This window comes from Bos taurus, chromosome 14, assembly GCF_002263795.3.
Source record: "Bos taurus isolate L1 Dominette 01449 registration number 42190680 breed Hereford chromosome 14, ARS-UCD2.0, whole genome shotgun sequence".
Taxonomy (NCBI): domain Eukaryota; kingdom Metazoa; phylum Chordata; class Mammalia; order Artiodactyla; family Bovidae; genus Bos; species Bos taurus.
Genome location: NC_037341.1, coordinates 34,327,883 through 34,347,271, shown reverse-complemented (window position 1 = coordinate 34,347,271; position 19,389 = coordinate 34,327,883). Strand labels below are relative to the sequence as shown.

General features: G+C 39.2%; 1 protein-coding gene across 1 annotated transcript in view; it reads left to right on the top strand.

Moving 5' to 3' along the window:
• Window positions 1-19,074, top strand: part of LACTB2 (lactamase beta 2) — a 32,404-nt gene extending 13,330 nt beyond the window's left edge. The window contains exons 4-7 of the mRNA NM_001076045.2: window positions 10,229-10,407; window positions 13,452-13,600; window positions 18,035-18,116; window positions 18,751-19,074. Coding sequence (NP_001069513.1) covers window positions 10,229-10,407; window positions 13,452-13,600; window positions 18,035-18,116; window positions 18,751-18,794 — 454 coding nt within the window. The 3' untranslated portion in view covers window positions 18,795-19,074. The remainder of the gene's footprint in view (window positions 1-10,228; window positions 10,408-13,451; window positions 13,601-18,034; window positions 18,117-18,750) is intronic.
• The last annotated feature ends 315 nt before the right edge of the window (window positions 19,075-19,389 follow it).

Genomic DNA, 19,389 nt, shown 5'->3' with positions numbered 1-19,389 from the left:
TAAATTTAAGCTTTTTTGTACGTAAGTACCTCAAGTAATCAACTCCTTAGCTTCACTAATTAATATTAGTTAATTCTAGTTGCTGTGGTCAACCAATCCAGAAATGGGTAATGGCTAAAACATGGAAGAAGTTTACTTCTCAGTCACAGAAAGTCCAAAAGTGGGTAGTGATCAGTGAGGAGCCCTCCTGCAAGTGAGGTTTCAAGCTCCTTCCATCTTGTGATTCCATTACCCTCAGTCCTTGCTTTCAAGGTCGCCATGCTCACCTCCCTCAACCCAGCGGGTGGAGAAGGAGGCAAGCACGTTGACAGAAAAGGCAATTTGCAGACTCTGAAAAGAATGGTTTTCCAAATGAGTCTTTCTCAATTAAAAGAAAAAAACCACAGAGTCTGTTCATAAATGCATTTTATTGTGATTATTCATAGAATTGTCTGTAAGATATGATACACACTGACACTATTTTTTCCATGGTGGTTTGATTTACATGTATTATGGTTCAGCTAACGTCCATCATCTCATATAGTTAAAAAGAAATGAAAGAAGAGTAAAAAGAAAAAAAGAACAATTTTCTCCTTGTGATCAGAACTCAGGATTTATTCTCCTAACAGCTTTTTTATAGAGCTTTCAGTCACCTTGTTGTACATTGTATGCCTTGGACTTATCTTATAATTGGAAATTTGTACCTTTAACTACCTTTCCTCCATTTCTCCCTCCTCTCACCCTCCACCTCTGGTAACTGCATGCCTGATCTCTTTTTCTGTGAGTTTGGTGTGTGTGTTTTTTTTTTTTTTAAGATTCCACATATAAGTGAGATCATGTTGTATTTGTCTTTCTCTGTCTGACTTATTTTACTTAGCATAATGCCTTCAAGGTCCATGTACGTTGTCCCAAATGGTAGGATTCCCTCATTTGTTATGGCTGAATAAGACTGCATTGTGTGTATATGTGTGTGTGTATCACAGCTTTTTCATCCATTAGTGGCCACTTAGGTTGTTTCCATGTTTTGGCTATTGTAAATAACACTGCTGTGAACATTGGGCTACAGATATTTTTTGAAGTTAGTGTTTTCATTTCCTGAGCATCTATTCCTGAGAATAGAATTGCTGGTGATATGTAGTTCTATTTTTAATTTTTTGAGACTTCTCCATCTTGTTTTCTGTAGTGGCTGTATCAATTTACAGTCCTACCAATAATGCACAATCGTTTCCTTTTCTCCACACACACAGCAGCACTTCATATCTCTTATGTTGTTGATGATGGCCATTCTGACGGGCATGAGGTGACATCTTATTTTGGTTTTAATCTGGATTTCCCCAATGACCAATAATGTTGAACAGTTTTCATGTTCCTGTTGGTCTTTCATCTGTCTTCTTTGGAAAAATGTCTATTCAAGTTTTTGGTCCTTTTTTTAATTGGATTTTTTTTGCTGTTGAGTTTTTTAAGTTCCTTATGTATTTTGGATGTTAACTCTTCATCAGATATATGGTTTGCAAATGTTTTCCCATTCTGTAGACTGTCTTCACATATTTTTATATTTGCTAGAAATATACCTACTGGAATCATTTTCGTATAACATGAATACTTTCATTAATAGGTTGCAACAGGTTTAATCAGACCAGAGATCATTTCTAACATCTCTTTATTAACTTGACATTGGTGCAACTATAAAAATGTAATTGTTTGCAATATATAAAGCATATACTTAGAAACTATAAAAGAATAATAGTTCTTAATGCCTCTCAAAAGTAATTGCTCCCCTTACACTAGTAGCTCATGTTCTTGTACCTTACATCTATTAAATTTTTAGCAGAATTTTTTATAAGGATTTGATTTTTTTTTTTTTTGTAAGGGAGAAATCATTCTAAGTTACACTCATTTCTGTTTTCTTCTTGTTCAGTGGCTAAGTCATGTCTGACTCTGTGCAACCCATGGACTGTAGCACGCTAGGCTTCCTTGTCTTTCACTGTCTCCCACAGTTTGCTCAACTCATGTGCATTGAGTCGGTGATGCCACCCAACCATCTCACCCTCTGTTCCCCCCTTCTCCTTCTACCTTCAATCTTTCACAGCCTCAAGGTCTTTTCCAATGAGTTGACTCTTCACGTCAAGTCACCAAAATATTGGAGCTTTCAGCTTCAGCATCAGTCCTTCTAATGAATATTCAGAATTGATTTCCTTTAGGATTGACTGATTTGATCTCCTTACTGTCTAAGGAACTCTCAAGAGTCTTTCCCAGCACCACAATTCAAAAGTATCAATTCTTCACAACACTCAGCCTTCTTTATGGTCCAACTCTCATATCCATACAGGACTACTGGAAAAACTATAGCTTTGACTGTACGGACCTTTGTTGGCAAAATGATGTCTCTTCTTTTTAGTACACTGTCTGGATTTGTCATAGCTTTTCTTCGAGGGAGGACTGTCTTTCAATTTCAGGGCTGTGGTCACTGACCACAGTGGTTTTGGAGCCTAAGGAAATAAATTCTGCCACTGTTTCCACTTTTCCCCATCATTAGCCATGAAGTGATGGGACTGGATGCCATGATCTTAATTCTTTGAATGTTGAGTTTTAAGCCAGCTTTTTCACTCTCCTCTCAAACTCTCATCAAGAGGCTCTTTGTTCCTCCTCGTTTTCAGCCATTAGAGTGGTATCATCTCAGTCAGTCAGTTCAGTCGCTCAGCCGTATCCAACTCTTTGCAACCCCATGGACTGCAAAATGTCAGACTTCCCTGTCTATCACCAACTCCTGGAGCTTACTCACACTCATGTCCATCAAGTCAGTGATGCCATCCAATCATCTCATCCTCTGTCATCCCCTTCTCCTGCCTTCAATCTTTCCCAGCATCAGGGTCATTTCCAGTGAGTTGATTCTTGACATCAGGTGACCAGGTGTTGGAGTTTTAGCATCAGCCCTTCCAATGAATATTCAGGACTGATTTCCTTTAGGATTGACTGGTTGGATCTCCTTGCAGTCCAAGGGACTCTCAAGAGTCTTCTCCAACACCACAGTTCAAAAGCATCAATTCTTTGGTGCTCAGCTTTCTTTACAGTCCAGCTGTCACATCCATACATGACCACTGGAAAAACCATGGCTTTGACTAGATGGACCTTTTTGGTAAAATAATGTCTCTGCTTTTTAATATGCTATCTAGGTTGGTCATAGCTTTTCTTCCAAGGAGCAAGTGTCTTAATTTCATGGCTACAGTCACCATCTGCAGTGATTCTGGAGCCCAAAAAAATAAAGTCTCTCACTGTTTCCATTGTTATCCCATCTATTTAGCATGAAGTGATGGGACCAGATGCCATGATCTTAGTTTTCTGAATGTTGAGTTTTAAGCCAACTTTTTCACTCTCCTCTTTCACTTTCATCAAGAGGCTTTTTAGTTCTTCTTCACTTTCTGCCATAAGGGTGTCATCTACGTATCTGAGGTTATTGATATTTCTCCCGGCAGTCTTGATTCCAGCTTGTGCTTCATCCAGCCTGGCATTTCACATGATGTACTCTGCATGTAAGTTAAATAAGCAGGGTGACAGTATACAGCCTTGACGTACTCGTTTCCCGATTTGAAACCAGTCTGTTGTTTCATGTCTAGTTCTAACTGTTGCTTCTTGACCCACATACAGATTTCTCAGGAGGCAGGTAAGGTGATCTCTTTAAGAATTTTCCACAGTGTGTTGTGATCCACACAGTTAAAGGCTTTGACATAGTCAATAAAGCAGAAATAGATGTTTTTCTGAAACTCTCTTGCTTTTTCAGTGATCCAGCAGATGTTGGCAATTTGATTTCTGGTTCCTCTGCCTTTTCTAAATCCAGCTTGAACATCTGGAAGTTCACGGTTCACATACTGTTGAAGTCTGGCTTGGAGAATTTTGAGCATTACTTTGCTAGCGTGTGAGATGAGTGCAATTGTGCAATAGTTTGAACATTCTTTGGCATGGCCTTTCTTTGGGTTTGGAATGAAAACTGACCTTTTCCAGTCCTGTGGCCACTGCTGAGTTTTCCAGATTTGCTGGCATATTGAGTGCAGCACTTTCACAGCATCATCTTTTAGGATTTGAAATAAATAGCTCAACTGGAATTCCATCACCTCCACTAGCTTTGTTCATAGTGATGCTTCCTAAGCCCCATTTAACTTCACATTCCAGGATGTCTGGCTCTAGGTGAATGATCACATCATCGTCATTATCTGAGTCATGACAATTTTTTTGTATAGTTCTTCTGTGTATTCTTGCCACCTCTTCTTAGTATCTTCTGCTCCTGTTAGGTCCATACCATTTCTGTTCTTTATTGTGCCCATCTTTGCATGAAATGTTCCCTTGGTAGTTCTCATTTTCTTGAAGAGATCTCTAGTCTTTCCCAGTCTGTTGTTTTCCTCTATTTCTTTGCATTGATCACTGAGGAAGGCTTTCTTATCTCTCCTTGCTATTCTTTGGAATGCTGCATTTAAATGGGTATATCTCTCCTTTTCTCCTTTGCCTTTAGCTTCTCTTCTTTTCTCAGCTATTTGTAAGGCCTCCTCAGACAACCATTTTTCCTTTTTGCATTTCTTTTCCTTGGGGATGGTCTTGATCACTGCCTCCTGTACAATGTCAGGAACCTCCTCCCATAGTTCTTCAGGCACTCTGTCTATCAGATCTAATCCCTTGAATCTACTTGTCACTTCCACTGTATAATCGTAAGGGATTTGATTTAGGTCATACCTGAATGGTCTAGTGGTTTTCCCTACTTTCTTCAATAAGTCTGAATTTGGCAATAAGGAGTTCATGATCTGAGCCACAGTAAGCATCTGGTCTTGTTTTTGAGACTCTATAGAGCTTCTCCATCTTTTGGCTACAAAGAATATAATCAGTCTGATTTTGGTGATGTCCATGTGTAGAGTCGTCTCTTGTGTTGTTGGAGGAGGGTGTTTGCTATGACCAGTTTATTCTCTTGGCAGAACTCTGTGAGCCTTTGACCTGCTTCGTTTTACACTCTAAGGCCGAACTTGCCTGTTATACAGGTATCTCTTGACTTCCTACTTTTTGCATTCCAGTCTCCTTTAATTAAGAGGATATCTTTTTTGGGTGTTAGTTCTAAAAGGTCTTGTAGGTCTTCATAGAACCATTCAGGTTCAGCTTCTTCAACATTACTGGTTGGGGTATAGACTTGGATTACTGTGATATTGAATGGTTTGCCTTGGAAACGAACAGAGATCATTCTGTCATTTTTGAGATTGCACCCAAGTACTGCATTTTGGGCTCCTTTGTTGACATCTAATTATTATTAATTTATCACTAATGCCATTAGAGTAGTGTCAGTTTTCTTAAATACTGTTACGATTTGAATTTTGTCATCTTTGCAATGTTTAGGGCAGTGGTCTTATTAGTTTTCTCCATAGCTTTATTATTATTATCAGGGATCTTATAATATTGAAACACCCTTGCATTTTTTTATAAACTTTCTTTGATCACTATGTTATTTTTAAATTTGCTTTTGCATTCTATTTGTTAATATTGGGTTGACCAAAAAGGTCATTCAGGTTTTTCCATGCCAGCTTATGGGGAAAACCCAAATGAACTTTTTGGCCAGCTTAATATTTTGGTTAAGATTTTTATAATAATATTCATTAATGAGATTGGGTAGTTAATTTTCTTTTTGTGCAGCCTTATCAGGTTTGGCAGTCATAAGTTTTCCTTCTTTACCTATGCTCTGGCATAGATTATAGTGAAACTGTCTGACTTTTAAATGTTTGTTAGAGATAGTCCATAAAAATACTGAGCCTTTAGTTGCTAATAGTTACACATCTTGTTAGTGAAGCTTCATTGTTGCTTACTAGTAATATGGTCCTGTGAGTTAAGCTTAAATAAGACAGATAATTTAAACTTGTCTATTTTTTATAGATTCTCTTTTTAATTCTAGATTAGCCTGGAAAATCCCATGGATAGAGGATCCTAGTAGGCTACAGACCATGGGGTTGCAAAGAGTCAGACACGACTGAACGACTTCACTTCAGACTTTAAAAAGTAATGTAATCTAACTTACTTTATTAAAAAAAGGTTTACCTGCATGTGCATGCTCAGTCATTTTAGTCGTGTCCAGCTCTTTGCAAACCTATGGAGTGTAGCCCGCCAGGCTCCTCTGTCCAGGGGATTCTCCAGGCAAGAATACTGGAGTGGGTTGCCATGCCCTCCTTTAGGGGATCTTCCTGACTCAGGGATCGAACCCAAGTCTCATGTCTCCTGCCTTGGCAGGCAGATTCTTTACCACTAGCGCCACCTAGGAAGCCCAGAAGGTTTACTCATCATAAGTTGGTAGAATCTAAAAACCAAACTTGAAAATATGTTTATTAGACTATTAGGTAGGCTTTTCAAGGTCTTGAAGCAGAGAGGAATGCAGAATTACCTTCGGTAGGTAGCTTTTTTAGGCCAGACAGACACACACACGCAAAAAAAATTCAGGCACATGACATATATAATTAGCAAAAGGGGTGAAAATGGACACCTCTAGGGAGAAAAAATGAAAGAGGGTAGAGCAATGACAGTAACAAATCTTGAAGGACTCTTTGATCCTTTGCCCCATCTTGACTTTCCCATTTAGTTGTTTTTTTTTTTTTTTTTTAATTAATTTCCCACTCTGAAAAAAATCAGAGTTGGTTTTCCCATTTCTCTTATTTATGGGCTCCATTCCTGTCTCCCAGTCTTCTGGGGTCATAATTTTGCTTAGCTCAGTATTCAATGTTAACCTTACTAGGACTATAGATACTATTTACAGCTGAACCATGTAGTAAACTGTGCTTAATTTTCCTTTCCTGCTTTCCTGCAGTTAATAGTTGTTTTGTTACTTGAATAATTTTCTATATACTTATCATTAATTCAACTCCAATTATATAAATATTCTCTCAGAATGTTTAAATGTATCTGGGATTCTCGCACTTCCGTGTTCTGGATGAACCTCCCTCAGAGCCTCCTAACTTGCTGTCCCGGATGGGTCTCTTCCAGGCTGACTCTATGATCCTCCCAGAATTCCCTTCATGCTCACCTGGGGCTTCCCCTTGCCTCCCTCCTGTCTTGGGTCACCTGTCCCCTGTACCCCATAATTTTCTTTCTTGATACTCCTGTTTTGGTGGAGCCCACCTCCAATAGCTTTCTGAGAAAGTGCATTTTTAAGACCTTTCACATCTAAAAATGTCTCTGTTTAATCCAACTTGACTTAAAGTGTACTATTTGTAAATTCCGGGTTGAAAATCTTTTTTCCTTCTTGGTTTCATATGCAAGATTTCATTGCCTTCTAGTTAATACAGTATCAAGACTGAGAAATCTGAAACCTTTCAGGTTGCTGAACTTTTTTGACCACCTGTTTGTATTTTTTCTTTCTTTCTTTTTTTTTTTCTTCTTCACTATGTTCTGGAAATTCCCAGTGGTATACCTTGGAGGAAGTTTATAATGCTGGATCCTTGAAAGGCCTTTTCAGTCTGGAAACATGTGTCCTTCAGGTCTCACAATTTTCCTGAAGTTGTTCACTGATGTTTTCTCTAATCTGTTTTGTCCTGTTTCATTTATTAAACCCTTCCTGTTTTGTTAGAACGCTTAGACTCATCCCCTAACTTTATTTTTTCTCCTGTTTTCTGTCTTTTTTGCCTTTTTGCTGTACTTTCTGGGAGGTTTTTATCAGCTTTATCTCCTAATCCTATTTTTCCCTTTCTCTTCTCACATTTTTAGCTTTCAGGAGATCATTTTGCCCCATAAATGCTCCATTCATACTATTCTTTCTTGTTTCATCATTGCAACTTCTTATCTCTCCTAGGACATTAGTGGGGCTGTTTTTCTTTGTGGCTGTGGAGGGGAGGTTTGTGCGTGTTTTTGTTTTTGTTGGAAATTTTCTTCCTTATAATTTGTAGCCTCTAAATTGGTTTGCTTGTTTTTATTTGCTCTCCTCAGTTTGAAAGGCTCTCTTCAGATGTCTGGTGATCTGGTGTTTACCAGTGTCTTCAAAGGGTGAATGTGTGCACAGTTGCTTCAGTCATGTCAGACTCTTTGTGACCCTGTGGAGTGTAGCCCACCAGGGTCCTCTGTCCGTGGGGATTCTCCCAGCAAGAACACTGGACTGGGTTGCCATGCCCTCCTCCAGGATGTCTTCTAAGGGAGGTGACAGCTATTTGGGAGCTCTGAAAACGTAAGAGGGCTCCTGTAGGTTGTGCGCCACACTGTGGCGTCATCTAGATGAACTGTTTAGTTGGGGAACTTCCAGCATAGGAATCAGTCTTTCTTCCTGAGCTGGGAGTGTTTCCCAGCAAAGACTCTTCTCATCTTCATGAAGAGTAAAGGCCTGGCTGACAGCATTATAGGAGCTGAGTGTGGAAGCTGAGTGTGGAAAGAAGGCTTGGGGATCCATGTGTGTTCATGTGGTCTTCCTGTTTTTAGAAGAGTGTCGCTACCTCTGTCGGTGTCGCTACCACAGCCACAAAGAAAAACAGCCCCACTAATGTCCTAAACGAGGGTCTGTGTTTCACCCTCATTGAACTTTCCCTCATTGAAGATTAAATCTCCAGTCGTTTCCCTCAGTGGGGTTGGAGTGCTTGTCAGGCTGCTCCAAACGAGAGGGGAATCTGAAGACTTGAATGTGTGTTAAATACACTCTCAATGAATCTTTCTTCCTTTAATCTCAGCTCCCTCCTCTACTAGATTCCTGGTGCCCCACATCCAGAGACTGGAGACTTCGGCAGTGTGAATCTGGTTGGGTCTGTCTCAGCTTTCACCTCTGCCAGCTTAGATGTCAGTTTTTCTCTCATCTAATAAGTCATTTCTCACTCATATGTCTTCTTTTAGCTTCTAGAATTCTAATGATATGGTCCATTCTCCTCACTCCAATGGGTTTATGCCATTTTTCACATATCCCTTTATGGTAATTTTATTGATGTTTTAGGAGGAAAAGAAGAGTTGCAGGTGTTAATCCAGTCTTAACCAGAAACACACTCTCAGTTCCTATACAGTAAATGCAAATATGCAATTATATCTGCCCTATCTTCCCCCCAAAAAAGTCCATTATTGAGAAAAATAAAGTATTCCAGGCACATAAAATGCAATACTATTTAGAATAGGCAAAGAGAAGGACTTCCTTGGCAGTCCAGTAGTTAAGACTCTTTGCTTCCACTGCAGAGGGCATGGGTTTGATCCCTGGTCAGGGAATTAAGATCCCTCATGCTGCATTGAGCAGCTGAAAAAATAAAATAATTAATTAAAAAAAAATAAAAACAGAGTTCTGTTTTTGCAGCCAAAAAATAAAGTTGTATTTTAAAAAAAAGGTAAGGATAATTAACCTCTCAAGCTAAATAAAACATAATTTAAATCTTATTCCATCAGACATTTTTTGCTATCTCCTGTGGTTTCATTTTCTAAAATAGAAAATGGAGAGGTTAATAGTACCCACCCCATTACTAGTAGGAAGGATTAAGTGTATAATGCTTGTAAATTCCTGAAGTCAGTGCCTGGCACATGGAAAGCAATATATTGATATTAGCTACTGCTGCTGCTGCTGCTAAGTCGCTTTAGTCGTGTCCGACTCTGTGCAACCCCATGGACGGCAGCCCACCAGGCTCCCCTGTCCCTGGGATTCTCCAGGCAAGGACACTGGAGTGGGGTGCCATTTCCTTCTCCAATGCATGAAAGTGAAAAGTGAAAGTAAAGTCGCTCAGTCGTGTCCGACTCCCAGCGACCCCATGGACTGCAGCCCACCAGGCTCCTCCGTCCATGGGATTTTCCAGGCAAGAGTACTGGAGTGGGGTGCCATTGCCTTCTCCATTAGCTACTACTGAGTGCTAAGCATTGAGAATATAAAGATTAGAATTAGACAGGAGTCCTGCCTTTCAGAGTTCATAGCCTTGTGAGGTAGAATGGTAAACAAGAAAACAACATGAAATCTGCAGTAATTCAAAGTATACAATTCAAAGTACAGGAGTAATAACAGAAAAAAATGACTACTAGAGAGTGTTGCCTATATGTGGCTGAGCAATCAAGTACTCTGTAGAACAAATTATTTAGACTTAGTTAACTGGTTTATTATTGGTATGGTCATAAACCTTCATGTAGGGGATTTCCTGGCAGTCCAGTAGTTAAGACGCCACTCTTTTCAGAAAATGTGTTGACATCATTTATTTGTGTCTTGTCCATAAAGAAGGAGAGAATAATTTACGTCTCAAAATTTCTTCCAAGCCTACAAGTTCCAACTGTTACTATTTCTTCTTTGAACTAGAGTTGTATACACACCTGGCCACACTGATGATCATATGGCTCTAGTCTTAGAAGAAGAAAATGCTCTGTTTTCTGGAGATTGCATCCTAGGGGAAGGAACAACTGTATTTGAAGACCTCTATGATTATATGAACTCCCTGAAAGAGTTATTAAAAATCAAAGCTAAAGTTATATATCCAGGTGGGTCATTCTTTTAACCTAGCAAACCATTTGTTTCAAATGATGAGAAAGATTTCCTTTTGGTTTGTATATGTATATGTACATATGTATAAACTGCTTCTTGAGGATATGTATAAACTGCTTCTTTCTAAATTACACCCCTAAGTCTTGTCTAGCAATGCAATTAAAAAGAAGACTGAGAGTTGTATTAATAACTTTTTTAAAAGATAGCGTTATTTTTTAATATCTACCCAGCTGTTAATAGAACTCTTAAACAAAGGAAATAAACTTATTGGGACCAGAAAATGTTTTCATTTCATGAGCTATCTTTAGTTTTGTTAACTTGATTTCTATTGTGGACTGCATTTTAGCCATGTGACCTGTAACATTTGACCTCTGAGCTTTAGTTTTTTAACTCACACTGTGGAAATCAGAGGGGCTTCCCAGATGGCACTAACAGTAAAGAACCTGCCTACCAATACAGGAGACTTAAGAGACGTGAGTTTGGTCCCTGGGTCAGGAAGGTCCCCTGGAAAAGGAAATGGCAACCCTCTCCAGTGTTCTTGTCTGGAAAATCCCATGGACAGGGGAACCTGGCAGGCTATGGTCCATAGGGTTGCAAAGAGAAGACATGACTGAAGTAACAAGCATGCATGCATGGAAATCAATATTTTCCATATTAACTGTGAGACTACATTTATTTCAGTTACTAAGGAAAAAAAAATACCTATTATTAGTATATCAGCTGTCACTGCCCTGCTTTACAGTATGAATCTCCTCTCCCTCTTAAAACCTAAGAAAGATACAGGACCCAACAGAAGGCCCCAGGAGGAAAAAGAGACTCAATAACTGACTCTTTTAAGTCCTTCTAACTTGTTCCTAGCCAGAGAGTCATGAAAAGATCTGTAAATACAATGTCTTCAATACCTTCATATTCTCTCATGAGGTCTCACTGCTGAGGGGTGAGAAACATACAGTTGGTGGTACTAGGCATTTGGATTAATGTTATGACATCAAAGAAGCAGAGGCTAACAACTGTTTTGAAAGAAGAGAGTAGATGCTTGATGCACTCACATTGGAGCAAAGCTAATGAGAGGGTGCCTGGTATAGGTTCTTGGAGTGTTGGCTTCAGTGAATCCAGTGAACTGGCTTATTCAATGGTATTCCATAGCCATAGCTAGCACATATTGAAGCCTGCTACCCTACCTGCCAGGTACAGTGTCAGGACCTTCACAAAGCTGTCTTCACAGAAACTCAGTGAAGCAGATAGCTGAAGAAATAAGCTCCAAGATTCAGAGCCTTTCACAGCCATACAGCTAGTAAATGGTAGTCCGTATCATAAAGCCTGAGCTCTTTATATAACAGCTCAGTCTACTTTTGGTTTCTTGTTGTTGCTCTTTAGTTGCTAAGTCATGGACCCCATGGACTGTAGCCCACCAGGCTCCTCTGTCCATGGGATTTCCTAGGCGAGAATACTACAGTGAGTTGCCATTTTCTTCTCCAGAGGATCTTCTTGACCCAGGTATTGAACCCACATCCCCTACATTGGCAGGTAGATTCATTACCACTGAGCCACCAAGGAAGCCCCTACTCCTGGTGATTGTTCTCAAGTATCTTTAAAAAAACCTCTCTTGCAGATTGGTGTAATACATTCATTTTCACTGTTTTAAGAGAAGGTAAATTTCATTATGACTTTATCTGGGTTATCAAGGTTTCTGAACTGCTAGCCTGTACATAAGACTCAAAGTTCTCCTGTGGTCCTTGTGAATTTTTAATAGCTCTTCATCACTTCCATGAAGTTACTTTATATATTCCACTTTTCAATCTTTGATAAGCATAGTGGTTAAGAACACAGAGTGGTTAAAAGACCTGAGTCAGAATCCCAGCTCCACTTAGCTATATGTAACTGCAGGCAGATTAATTACCCTTCCTATGCCTGAGTTTCTGCTGTTCAAAGGGGAGAATAAACATACGTACTTCATGGGATTCTTGTAAGAATAAAGTACATTTAGAGCAGTATCTGGCAAATAAACTCAACATTAAAAAAAAGACTAAGATCACGGTATCCAGTCCCATCACTTCATGGCAAATATTGGGGAAACAGTGGAAGCAGCAACAGACTTTTTATTTTCTTGGGCTCCAAAATAACTGTGGACAGTGACTGCAGCCATGAAATTAAAAGACACTTGCCCCTTGAAAGGAAAGCTATGACAAATCTAGACAGTGTATTAAAAAGCAGAGACCAAAAAAAAGCAGAGACATCATTTTGCCAACAAACATCCGTATAGGTAAAGCTATGGGTTTTCCAGTAGTCGTGTAAAGATGTGAGAGTTGGACCGTAAAGAAGGCTGAGTGCCATGAAGAATTGATGCTTTTGAATTTTGGTGCTGGAAAAGACCCTTAAGGGCCCTTGGACAGCAAGGAGATCAAACCAGTCAATCCTAAAGGAAATCAACCCTGAATATTCATTGAAGGACTGTTGCTCAAGTTGAAGTTCCAACACTGTGGCTGCTTGTTGGAAAGAGCTGAGTCATTAGAAAAGACCCTGATGCTGGGAAAGATTGAAGGTAAAAGTAGAAGGGAGCAGCAGAGGATGAGATGGTTGAGTGGCATCACCGATTCAAGCACATGAATTTGAGCAAACTCTGGGAGATAGTGGAGGACAGAGGAGCCTGACATGCTACAGTCCACGGGATCGCAGAGTCAGACACAGCAACTGAACAACAACTGGCAAATAATGAACACTGTTAATACTACCTGTTGTTACTGTTGTGGTTACTATTTTTATTGTTACTTTTGTTGTTATCTTTTAATTCTTACTCTTCTTTTTTCTAATGAACACTGTAATATTTTATATAGATTTTGACATAATTCTCTAATAGTTTTTGGCTTGGTATGTGATTATCTTATCACCTGTATAGTTTTCCAAATAATACTCACTTGTATATTTAGTGTGCCTTTCCAGTTCACTGTATGAAATATTTTTTTAGTAGAGTGAATTAACTTCAGTTGTACTTAAAATTTTTTATTTCATTGAAATAATCTTTCTAATTATTCTGATTCAGGACATGGCCCAGTTATCCATAATGCGGAAGCTAAAATTCTACAATACATTTCTCACAGAAACATCCGAGAACAGCAGATTCTTACAGTATTTCATGAGAACTTTGAAAAGTCATTCACAGCAATGGAACTTGTAAAAAGTATTTACAAGGTAATTTTTGTTTATCTCATTCGTACATAGCCACAATTTTAATAGAAGAATCTATTCAATAGACTATTAATGTGGTAAACTCATCACATCTTAGAGCAGAATGAGTCTGTTAATTTTTTAAGTAATATTAGTCACTTGTATAGATTTGAGATCATCAAATCTCAAGTTTCTAGAATGCAGAAGTTGGTAAACACTGGCCCACAGAATAACCCTTCTGAGCCATTATTAAGCCTTTCATATTTCATTCTGTAGGAGATCATTGCCAACAGCCTGGTGATGAGGCTTTGTTATGATTTATGTTTTACTTGGAGAAGGGAATGGCAACCAACTCCAGTATTCTTACCTGGAAAATTCCATGATCAGGCTACAGAGGATCCTATCGGGCTACAGTCCATGGAATCACAGGGAGTTGGACACTACTGAGCAGCTAGCAACAATAATATATTACTCTGACCATCTTTATTATCTAGTGTCCTACTCGGCAGCGAGTGAGAAGGGGTGATCTGCTGGAGACAGATCCTGGCTAATAGCAGTGAGAATTAGTAGCAGTGCCTGTGAAGGTGAAAGTCACTCAGTCATGTCCAACTCTTTGTGACCCCATGGACTATACAGTCCATGGAATTCTCCAGGCCAGAATAGTGGAGTAAGTAGCCTTTCCCATTTCCAGGGGATCTTCCTAACCCAGGGATTGAACCCAGGTCTCCCACATTGCAGGCAGATTCTTTACCAGCTGAGCCACAAGGGAAGCCCAATGGACTAAAAGGAGAAAGGCCTCAAAGAAGAGCATGAGGAAAGTCATTTAGTAGAGAAAGAGCCCCTCACACAGTGGCCTCTGAGCACATCCTTGTTTAACAGCAGCATATGGCAATCTGTCCGTAGGATTCAGTTTCTCAGCAAATGTACATTAGATAACTGATGTAGGCAGTATAGCTTAGGGATTAAGAATGTAATAAGATTATCTGGGTTTTAAGACTCCCACTGCTATAACCTATACAGCCATAAGATACCTGAGAGTGTAACTAAAGATGAGCTTGAAAAGGAACCTGAGTGAGTTTCATTTAGTAAAGGTCTTTAATGTCCCATCAAACCAGTCAGTCCCTGAATATTCATTGGAAGGACTGATGGTGAGGCTGAAGCTCCAATACTTCAGCCACCTGATGCGAAGATCTGACTCATTGGGAAAAACCCTGCTGCTGGGAAGGATTGAGGGCAGAAGGAGAAGGTGGCAGCAGAGGATGAGATGGTTGGGTGGCATCACTGAGTTTGACATGAGTCTTTGAGTAAGCTCCAGGAGATAGTGAAGGACAGAAGCCTGGTGTGCTGCAGTCTGTGGGGTCAGAAAGAGTCAGACCCGACTTAGCAATTGAATGACAGCAATGTCCCAATGTCCCATAGGCCTAAGTTATCAAAAACCAGTTAAAACACACTCATTGTGCTTTGTGTTTAAAGGGATGGATGAATGATTTAAAGGGCTGAAGATAAAAAGTGCCAGGAGCAAAGGGGAAGTGTAAATATTTAAATTCTGTGAAAGAGTTCACTTCCTAGAGTTTAGCCATTCTAGATTATGCATTGAAATTGAAACATGGGTAGTGTTTTCTAACCCAAGTACAGGCTGCAGAACTCTCTGATTAACCCTCACAGATGAGTCAGCCAGTGACTGTGCCTGACTCAGAAATGCTGGTTCTGCATTCAGAGGTGTGTTCAGGGATGTGTTCACTGTGCATATGTGTACAGCATCTGTTACATGTAGAATAGCATTAGATATTGTGGAGACATTTATTCTTTCTACAAACATTTACTGAAGTTTTCGTGTGCCCCTGGACTAGGTGCAGAGATACTAAGATGACTACAGATCTCTTCCCTCAGAGAACTTGGGGTTTAGCAAAGACAGACATGTTCATAATAGCTCCCATTTTTTTGAGCATGTTATGTGTTAGATACAGTACTACATGCTTCACATTACACTTGTATTTTGGGGTACTTAATTTCCTGTACCCCAAGTTTTCACTACGTAAAGATACTATTATTCCAACTTAATAGATTTAAAAACTGACTTGAAAAGTGTGAGCTAAGTAACTTTTCCAAAGGCACAAAACTCGCAGATGTCACATACTCAAATGTCAGAAGTCAGATACTCAAACCTTGTGTTTTTCTGTCACACCAAGCTTCCCTCCAGGGCCCATACACAGCACATTGGGGGCACAAAGGAAAGAGAAGTCAGTTGTACCTGGTGAAGATAATGGGTCATGAGACTTGTCTGGAACACCTTCAGAAACGTAATGATTGAATCGCTTCTTGAAGAAGGAGTAAGCATTTCCCAGGCCAGATACAGGAGAAGGGAAGTCATTCTAAATAGAAGGAAAGATGTGTTCAAACAATGGGGTCATAAAAGCCTTTTATGTGTTTGAAACCCCCCCCAAAACATGTGTGTTATTGGAGCACAGAATGCATGTTGCAGGTGGGTAGGGAGGGAGTCCCAGGATATGAGGCAGGAAAGACAGGCATGGTGGGTCAGAGGAAGCCCTTGGTTGCCATGCTAAAAAATGTGGGCTTCAGCCTATAAACTGAGAATGACCACCACAGATCTTAGCCCAGGGGGGTTGTATAATTAGACCTAGAAAATCATGCTGGTGGATATAATACATGGTGCTGGAGCTTCAAGAAGAGTTGGGTTTGGAGGTTTTTACTTGGGAATCTTTAATGCAGTGGCAAGTTGATTGAGTAAAAAGAGAAGAGAGTCAAGTGATACAATTCATTGTAGACATCAGTGTTAAAGAGAAATCCCGGGAAGAATATCCAGAATGAAGACAAAATGATGAGAGGTAGGATAACCTAGGGAAGGGAAAAGAGAAGAGCTCTTCCAAAAGGAGAGACTCGCCTGCTGATTTCAGGTAAAATGAGGACTTAAAAGAATTCTTTGAATTTTCATTAAAATGTAATTTGATGACCTTAACAAAACATTTTCAGGGAGCTGAGAAATGGAGATAGTCAATTTAGTTAAGAAGCTTGACTTTGAAAAATTCTTAAAGAATAAAAGAGACAAATAGTGTATATGACAAATAAGTGTATGTTACCTCTTATAATGTGTAATCTAAACAATACAACAAGCTAGTGAATTATACAGTACTTTTGCCTGGAAAATCCTGTGGATGGAGGAGCCTGGTAGGCTACAGTCCATGGGGTTGCTAAGAGTCAGACACGACTGAGCAACTTCACTTTCACTTTTCACTTTCATGCCTTGGAGAAGGAAATGGAAACCCACTCCAGTGTTCTTTTCTGGAGAATCCCAGTGATGGGGGAGCCTGGTGGGCTGCCATCTATGGGGTCGCACAGAGTCGGACACAACTGAAGCGACTTAGCAGCAGCAGCAGTGACCCAAAGTGAGACATATATAGGATGAAATAGTTTTGGTTATTACTATATAAAAACCTAGAGTTATAGCTGTCTTCTTGATGGTATGGAGACTCCTTAAAAAGCTAGGAATAAAAACACCATATGACTCAGCAATCCCACTCCTAGGCATATACCCTGAGGAAATCAAAACTGAAAAAGACACATGTACCCCAGTGTTCACTGCAGCACTATTTACAATAGCTAGAACATGGAAGCAACCTAGATGTCCATCAACAGATGAATGGATAAAGAAGCTGTGGTATGTATATACAATGGAATACTACTCAGCCATAAAAAGGAATGCATTTGAATCTGTTCTAATGAAGTGGACAAAACTAGAGCCCATTATACAGAGTGAAGTAAGTCAGAAAGAGAAATATAAATATCATATATTGACACATATATGTGGAATCTGAAGAGACAGCACTGATGAATTTATTTTCAGGGTAGCAGTGGAGAAACAGACATGGAGAACAGACCTATGGACAAGGTGGGAGGAGAAGAGGGAGAAGGGGAGATGTATGGAGAGAGTAATATAGAAATTTACAATACCATGTGTGAAACAGATAGCCAATGGGAATTTACTGTCTGATTCAGGGAACTCAAACAGGGACTCTGTGACAGGCTGAAGGCTGGAATGGAAAGGGAGATGAGAGCAGAATGGAAAGGGAGATGAGAGCGTGGTCTGAGAGAGAGGGGACATGGGTGTACCTATGGCTGATTCTTGATGTATGACAGAAAAACCACAGTTTTGTAAAGCAGTTATCCTTCAGTTAAAATATTTTTTAAAAAAGTACCTCTCAACAACAAAAAAGACTGTCGTCTTTTGTCTTTTTTCTTTAAAAGTTTCAAAAAGACTAACCCTGTTATTTTTTTGAAAAAGAAATGTTGTCGGGACTTCCCTGGTGGTCCAGTGGTAAGGACTCTGCTTCTCCTGCAGAGGGTGAGAGTTCGGAACTAAGGTTCTGCACACTGTGTGGTGTGGCCAGAAATAAATTAATTAAAATTAAAAATTTAAAAACACTGTCATCTTTCCTTTAGGATACTCCCGAGCATTTACATAAAATGGCCCAACATAATGTCTTGCTACATTTGAAAAAATTAGAAAAAGAAGGAAAAATAGGTAAGTATTCTTCCAAATCTTTTTTATTTGGAGCACTGAAAATATTTGTTAACAAATGAACTAGTTTCCTTTGAGGAAAAACACCACCTACCAGAGTTCTCCCTTGAATGTCACTGTGGGTGGGAGAGACAGTCATTAGGAAGGGCCAGTAGCAAAAGGCCAGGGAGCAACAAATTAGAACAAAAGCTCCCACAGGAGTGAGAGCCCTGCGTGGGGGCTGCAGTCCTCATCCACCCGAATGTAGCGGGAAGAGAACTTCGCCTTTGCCAGAGTGACCACAAAGAACTTTACATGTAGATTTGGGAACAGCCAAAGGTTTCACAGTAGCAAAGGTAGTAAACTCAAAGATACTAAAGCAGTAATTCTGTAATTGTTCACTAGTGTTGACTTGTCAACTTAATAATCTTAGAAGTTTGCTGCTTAAAAAGCAAGAGGTGCAAAGTCGGATCCTGTGTAGAAGTTTTAGCAACGTTATTTGTACCCCCCAACCTGCACCATAAGAGAAACCCCAACTTTATATTGAGCAACAAAAATTTTTAGGAATTAATGCTCTTTCTAGTTACAAGAGAACTTAAAATCCAGTGATTTTGCTTGTCTGTTGTTAAATGTTTACTCTGTAATTTTCTTTCCACAGTTAGCAACACAGATCCTGAGAAGAAATGGAAAGCTCATCTTTAGTTTCAGCTTAATGAAAGATTATGTTGTTTTGATTTTGGAGAATGAGATGTTCTGTTAACTATGAATTATTTACATAGAATATAGCCTGTGGAACACTGAAAATAACCCTAGATATACTTTTAAATAACATTATATCTATTCTAAAATGTGTAAATCACATTTTGCACCTACAATATTAGCTATTTATCTAACCAAGCTCTTATAACATTTTACCAAAAATGCAGAAATCCAATAGTTTATCCATTTTCAATAAACAAAGTAACGGTTTCTTTTAAAATAATAAATTTTATGTCATTTAAACTGGATATTATTCTTAGAGATTATTTATCTATGACCAGTGGTCAGTAATACTTCTTTTTTTCCCAGCTGCTTCAGTTAACAGCACAGATGTCAACGTCATCCTTCCTTTTCTACAACCTTTGTCTATATCTGTAGATTAGAGGCTTGTTTTCATGTTTCTCTCAGTCATGATTAAATATCAACTCTGTTCCTCTGTATAATATGTATTTTCTTAATAATGGCATCCTACAAGTGATTCATGTAAATCAACGTTTGGTAATAGAAAAGCATTAAATTCCCAATTAAAGTCATTGTA